Raw genomic sequence first — 6,554 nt, forward strand, 5'->3', positions numbered from 1 at the left:
GTTTTCTGTCATTGTTTGACGTTCTGACATGCTGTAAAAAGTCCTTTATCAAGCCAGAAAGAAATACAGCAGAGCACCGGAAGTGACTTCGGTATTTAGCCTATATGTATAAAACACCAAAAACTGGGAGAGGACCATAAAATATATAGTTAACTTTTATTTTGAAAGTCACTGCAGGAATTTCACTCTCTGTCACAGTCACACCAGCTTTTCAACCACCGACTTGGACTCTGACTGCAACTTTTGGAGCCCTTCAAAACACTTCAGTCAGAAAACAACACGGTATGTCTCTGACCCGTGCAAACTGATGTTCACATGTTTTTATTCGATGCTCAGTGGAGACACAGGAAAAGGTTCGAGCTATTTGTGCAAAGCGCTTTGCCATTTTGTCACGCACATGCTTTTATGATCACATTTAAACGACTCCGGGGCCAAATTCACCCTGCTGACTCTCTATCTGCCTGTTCCTGTCTGTCTGTCTGTCAGCAGATGGCAAACGAGGCCTCGCCATGCCCCTGTGATATAGGTGATCGGATGGACTATGGAGGGCTCGGCCAGGAGGTCCAGATCGAGCACATTAAAGCTTATGTAGTGAAACCACCCTCTGCATCTGACAAGGCCATCATTGTCATACAGGACATCTATGGGTGGCAGCTTCCCAACACAAGATACATGGCTGATCTGCTGGCTGCTAATGGATACACGTGAGTCAGAATCAATGTGCATATGCAGGCGTGCTTCTTAAACTGAGCTTAGTTATTGTTTTTTACCCACAAGCTTTTAAATCTGTTGGTTCATGTTGGCCACTTAGGCCTTCACAGTGATTTCTGCTGCCATTGTTTTGCTCTGAGCAGTGCAGTTTGTCCAGACTTCTATGTTGGAAAGGAGCCCTGGAGTCCATCACATGACTGGTCCACATTTCAGGAGTGGCTGGAAGACAAAAAGCCCACAAACATTAACAAGTAACTTAAAGCTTATTCACAGTCTTCTCCCTGTATGAGGTAGTTGGACATATTTGTTAGTCATGGTATCTCCTTCCCTAGGGAGGTGGAGGTGGTGCTGAGGTTCCTGAAGGAGCAGTGTGGGGCCAAACACATCGGAGCAGTGGGCTTCTGCTGGGGAGGGGTGGCCACTCATTACCTCGCCCTGCAATATCCAGAGGTCAAAGCTGGAGTGTCTGTCTATGGTATGTCACAGCTGACATCACGTCATCTGTGTCCTCTTACTTCAGTTACAGTATTACACATCAGATGTCCTTGTTTACAGATGTTAATATTTTGAAATCTTATGTTATGCTGCGCAGGGATAATCCGTGAAAGAGAGGACCGGTATGAGTTGAAGAGTCCGACACTCTTCATCTTTGGGGAGAAAGATGAGGTTATCCCACTGGACCAGGTTAGTACGCATCGATTTAGTAACTTTAATTAACATACTTTACAGGTAGATGCTTCACTCTGGTATTTGAACACCGATTGGTGTTCCTGTAACAACGTCCATATGTCTGTCTTATGTTAAATACACCAGCAATGAAAGTTTTTGTCAGTTTCACTACCATGTAACCACAACCCGTGTTTTAGTGCTGAAACTAGCTCTAATTGTGCTGAATTCCTGCTTTCCTCCTCTTTATATCATTGTAATTTGAATATCTTTGGGTTTAGGACCACTGATCGACACATTGGAAGGCGTCACATTTTAGAGACCAAAGAAATAATCAAGAAAATAATCAGCAGATTAATCACTAATGACAATAATTGTTCGTTGCAGCCCTAGTGTGGTCATATCCCTTTGCCCTTCAGGTGAGCGTCCTTGAAGCCAAACTAAAGGAGAAATGCACCGTGGATTACCAGGTGAAGATCTTTCCTGGTCAGACTCATGGGTTTGTCCACCGCAAAAGAGAAGACATCAACCCCACGGACAAACCCAGCATCCAGGAGGCCAGGACAGACATGCTCAACTGGCTCAAAAAATACATGTGAATGAGGAGGTCAGATGCATCAGCACAGACAGCTTTCATAAAGACAGAATGAGAACTGGAAAAAAAATCAAATGGAAAATGTAGAGATGCTATTTACAGAGATGAGGGCGATGAATGTGCCTAGTAATTTTAGTTTGGTGGCATTCCAGTCTTGTTTTTGAATTTAATCTTGTAGAATTTATTTTAATTGTGGAGCCAAAATTATTTAGCACTTTTTCAAAAATAATGCAGTCTTGTTAATGTGAGAGTAAAAAGTAGTATGTGGATTACATTTTTGCTGACTTCGTGTAAATTCGCAAGTTTTATATGACATAATGTACATGGGACAGAACTTACAAATAAAGATCAAGGATGTTCAGGTTCGATACTGGGGGCTTAAAATCAGAACTACAGAGTCTGGAAGCTTCAACGGACCAACATTTTAATGGTGACTTTTGATACGACAACAGCTTGAACATTTTGTGTCAAATGATAAATAGCATTATGCAGTGCGGTTTGGACATGGTGCTCTGGGAAGTGCCTAAAACCTCAGCTCAGAAATCTTAAAGCGTTCCAGGAAGCTTTCAGTCCTCGGTCTCTCCCGGGCTTCGGATGTCGTCAATCTTCAGGATCATCTTGACGACCTGAGTGGCCAGCAAGATCTGCTGCTTCTTGCCGATCAGGGTCTCGACCACATGCTGCTGCTTCATGTCTGTAGGAGCAAAACAAAAAAAGCCATTCAAGATCAAGCCATGTAGCTTTGATGTTACAGTGCAGCGTAGGCAGACAGTTTGGTTCCTCACCATTGGTGTTGTTGTGCAGACAGTCGATGCCGAGGAAGGAGTTGGCCTCTCTGACCTGTCTGGCTCTGACCTCTGTCATGGTCTGAATGGGGTTCAGCCCGCTGTTCTCGGCCAGCGCCATTGGGATTACTTCCATAGCATCGGCAAACGACCTCATGGCATACTGCTCCAATGATGGGCACTAGAAAGGAGAGGGGCATTAAAGATTATCAGAGCAGCAAGAGAAACAGCATCTTATTAGTGAGTCAGTCAGAGACACAATCATTGTAATTCTACTTAGTTTTTCTCAGTTCAGCTGCTCCTTACCTTATCTGCTGCCTGGTTGACAGCCAGAGCACATGCAATCTCTGAGGCTCCTCCTCCATACACAATACGGTTGTCTTTGACCAGATTGCGAATTACACACAGAGCATCATGGAGAGCACGCTTGGCCTCTTCAATGATCTGATGACAGATGTAATAAAAGGTGAACCAACTGGAATAGATTAACATTTGATAACTCAGCATGGAGCAAAGGTCACATTTGTGCTTACCATTTTGTTGCCTCCACGGATGAAAATGGTCACGGCCCTCGTGTTTTTGCACTCCTGGATAACCAACATGCGATCCTTTGTAGTGCCAAAGGAGATCTCCTTCACCACACCAGCTGTGCCAAGCTTCTCTGGTGTCAACTCACAGAACCGTGGCACGATGCGGCCTCCTGTGGCTATGGCAATCAACTGCAGAGAAAACACAATTAACACCGGATAATACACGAGCAGCACAGTAACATTTCAACATTTTACTCAACACAGCACATCGTAGCATTAAAACATGATTACATGACTGATCAAAATGACACAGGACATGAAGACATTTTGTTCCAGAGTAACTTCACTTCAAGTATTTCTATCATAAGGCACTCACCTCGATCTCTGGCCCTCCGACCCAACGCACAGCCGGCAGCTCAGTCTGCAGCAGGAGGTGGTTGGCCTCATCATCAAAGCCCCACTGGCAGATGGCCAAGTTAGCACCATTGCTTTTGACCTAAAACAGAAATGTGAGTTCACATTTTAAGATAAATCACTTGTGCCAATGTAGATATTAAGAATTCAGTTTCTTGTACTTTAGATGCTGCAGTACTAACCTGTTGGATCATCTCCTCAAACTTGTCCTTTTCGTATTTCTGCAGGGCTTTGTAGTCTTCCACAGAGGTCACATCCAACTTATGCTTGGTTTTGGGCTTAGGGGGCTCAAATGGGCAGGTGAGGATAGCAATTTTAACATCTTTCAGAACCTGAGAGGGGATAAAGAATAATTATTAGCAGCATTATCTTACAACATTACATTATCTTACTCTTGGTCACACCAAAGGACAAATAAGCTGTATTGTTTGGCTGCAGCACTAAGAAGCAAATGACAGTGTCCTTATAAGCTGTAACTTAAACAGTGCTGTCTACATTTAGCTTTTTAATTTTCACCTTTTCCACAATCTCTCCACAAAGCATGCTTTCAGTAAGTCATGCTAAAATGTTTTGTGACTGTTATGTCAGACACAAGCCTTTTATTTGTCCTCATTCACTGTCACTTATTTGATTCCATGCGATCAAAGATTAAATTACAGTCAGAGCAGATAAAATCATCTCAAAGTGAACGTTTGTACCTTGGGCATCTGAGGATGGCTGAACTCCTTGTCAACTATGACTCCCTTGATGAGCTGTGTGTCCTCCAGTTTGCCTCCAACTTTGCCCTCCATCTTGATGAGCTCAAAGTCTACATCCTTCCTCTCCATGTCGGCAACGGTGAGGATGGCATTTACAGCTATCTCCGCCATCTGTCTGTGGCACCGGTTGATGCTGAAAGACAACAGTGGAACTTGAAGATGCAAGATAAACACAACACAACACAATAAAATCATTGCTTTGCAACTGTCCCTTGCAATGCAAAAAATCTGAACTTAACATGTGCAGCCAATTAGTTACATGTTAGTAATTTTATGTTTTCCATATTAGGTGTGAAATAGTCAAAAGAGCACATGGAAATATACGCTTAGGTACCAGTGTATCAGGTTCACCTAGATAAACAAAAAAAGATGTCCAAAACCACAATGGACAGCAGATGTAAAGTAACCCAAGATGGTTCCTGTTAATTGTAAAGTAGCACTATAATAACCAAATCATCATTGTTGTGTCCCCAAGACTCACATTTTGGATCCAAGTGTTGTCATGGCGGTCTCAATGAGCGGCTCTGTGTTGCTGGGATCGCAGGGTAATGTTTCCGCAATTTTATCCAGCTGCTCGATGGCGATGCGTGCGGCTTGGTCGTAGCCGTCAGAGATCCTGATGGGGTGGATTCCGCGGTCCAGCAGCTGCTCAGCCTGCTCGAGCAGAGCCCCAGCCAGCACTGAAGAGGAAGGGGGAAAAATAGGATGCTTAATAGTTTCACTGTATTAGTTACAAAGGCTACATCCTTAAATCATTGGATCTATGACATGGAATTGACAAAAAGTCATTTCAAAAGGCTAAATCCTACATTAGGACTACCAGATTGCCCAGTGGAACGGTATAAATCCAGATTTGCAACCAATAAAAATTCCCCTAGCTCCCTAATCTCCCTTTGCCGTACCAACAACTCCAGTGGTTCCATCGCCAATCTCATCATCCTGGGATTTGGAAAGCTCCACCATAAGTTTGGCAATCTGGTGGTCCACATCCATCATGCTGAGAATAGTGGCCCCATCGTTGGTCACGGTCACCTCTCCATCCCTGTCAACCATCATCTTGTCAAGACCTGGATGCAAAAATGAGAAAGAAATAGTTCAGGATAAGATACATGTATGATGTATGTATGATCTTGGCTATAAGATTATCATAACTGTCACAACTGTATGTGAGAAGGATACAATTTTACAAATAATCACATTAAAATTTACTTTAGTTACACAGAAGCTCAGAATCTTCGCACGTATCATGTCTTCTCAAATGATTTGACAGGAGGTCAGATGTGAGCGCAGTGTGGTGATTTATACTCACCATTGGGTCCCAAAGATGTTTTAAGCGTTGACGCAACAGCCTTGGCTGCCATAATGTGAGACTGCAAAACACAAACATTTCCATTTAAGCTCACACCACGGGTAATGTTTTACTCTTTACATCTAAACTGAAAGAGTTTAAACTTTAACATGGAAGTGATGCACATCCATAATGACCATTTTGGGCACAGCCCTGTGGAGCAACACCCACCGGCTGAAAGCACATGGGCCTCAATGTTAGCATGACTAGCTAATTATTTGGCTAAGAGCTATCCTGTTGCAATTGTACAAACAACTTAGCTTGGCAGTTGGGCGCATGCTTGGTCACAATTACCTTCTATATAAACACATATTGTGTCGGTTAGACGTGTCCACACTCACGCAAGTAATTGCAAATCAGTAAACTGCTAACCAACGTGCGCCGCTAGCTAGCCCATTGTACCTTCAATGCGTCAATGCCCGATAGCCGAGTCTTTTTGTCCTGGTCTTTAATGATGATGAAAGGCCTCCCATATTCATCGAAAGCCAGAGTCCCCAAAGCGGACATGTTGACTGAGAGATGTGGACACTTAGTAAGTGTTCAGTGGATAAAATGAAGAGTTTTTAACGATGCTAACTGGAGTGTGGCTTAGCTGCAAGCCGCACGGATCTGCCGGCGACTTCTGGAAGGCTCCACAGGCGGGGAGGGCGGAACCAAGTAGAGTTAAGTGTGTCTTATTACACGTTTAAACCTGCTTTTTACGCAGAGTGACAACACATAATTGAACAATCGGTTACAAAATGATTC

At 43.4% G+C, this 6,554-nt stretch overlaps 2 protein-coding genes across 2 annotated transcripts; one reads left to right on the forward strand and one right to left on the reverse strand.

The window, feature by feature from the left end:
* The first annotated feature begins 89 nt into the window (after positions 1 to 89).
* On the forward strand, positions 90 to 2,267 carry cmbl (carboxymethylenebutenolidase homolog (Pseudomonas)). The gene is made up of 6 exons (XM_070852915.1): positions 90 to 282; positions 490 to 704; positions 855 to 962; positions 1,044 to 1,186; positions 1,304 to 1,395; positions 1,797 to 2,267. The coding sequence occupies exons 2-6, from the start codon at positions 490 to 492 to the stop codon at positions 1,974 to 1,976; spliced, it is 738 nt and encodes a 245-aa protein (XP_070709016.1). The 5' UTR covers positions 90 to 282; the 3' UTR covers positions 1,977 to 2,267.
* Positions 2,268 to 2,379: 112 nt separating this feature from the next.
* Positions 2,380 to 6,434, reverse strand: cct5 (chaperonin containing TCP1, subunit 5 (epsilon)). The gene is made up of 11 exons (XM_070852914.1): positions 6,210 to 6,434; positions 5,769 to 5,829; positions 5,362 to 5,526; positions 4,941 to 5,139; positions 4,400 to 4,592; positions 3,884 to 4,033; positions 3,664 to 3,783; positions 3,291 to 3,476; positions 3,064 to 3,201; positions 2,758 to 2,938; positions 2,380 to 2,666 (listed from the first exon to the last, which is right to left on the reverse strand). The coding sequence occupies exons 1-11, from the start codon at positions 6,312 to 6,314 to the stop codon at positions 2,539 to 2,541; spliced, it is 1,626 nt and encodes a 541-aa protein (XP_070709015.1). The 5' UTR covers positions 6,315 to 6,434; the 3' UTR covers positions 2,380 to 2,538.
* Positions 6,435 to 6,554: the final 120 nt, after the last annotated feature.

This window comes from Pempheris klunzingeri, chromosome 21 (assembly GCF_042242105.1).
Source record: "Pempheris klunzingeri isolate RE-2024b chromosome 21, fPemKlu1.hap1, whole genome shotgun sequence".
Lineage (NCBI taxonomy): Eukaryota > Metazoa > Chordata > Actinopteri > Acropomatiformes > Pempheridae > Pempheris > Pempheris klunzingeri.

Coding starts and splice junctions, on each gene's coding strand:
- cmbl (XM_070852915.1), top strand. CDS start 490: ATGGCAAACGAGGCCTCGCCATGCCCCTGTGATATAGGTGATCGGATG. Junction 705..854: donor CTGGCTGCTAATGGATACAC/GTGAGTCAGAAT, acceptor TGCTCTGAGCAG/TGCAGTTTGTCCAGACTTCT. Junction 963..1,043: donor AAGCCCACAAACATTAACAA/GTAACTTAAAGC, acceptor CTCCTTCCCTAG/GGAGGTGGAGGTGGTGCTGA.
- cct5 (XM_070852914.1), bottom strand. CDS start 6,314: ATGTCCGCTTTGGGGACTCTGGCTTTCGATGAATATGGGAGGCCTTTC. Junction 5,527..5,768: donor AACATCTTTGGGACCCAATG/GTGAGTATAAAT, acceptor TTTTGCATCCAG/GTCTTGACAAGATGATGGTT. Junction 4,034..4,399: donor GCCATCCTCAGATGCCCAAG/GTACAAACGTTC, acceptor ATCCCCTCTCAG/GTTCTGAAAGATGTTAAAAT.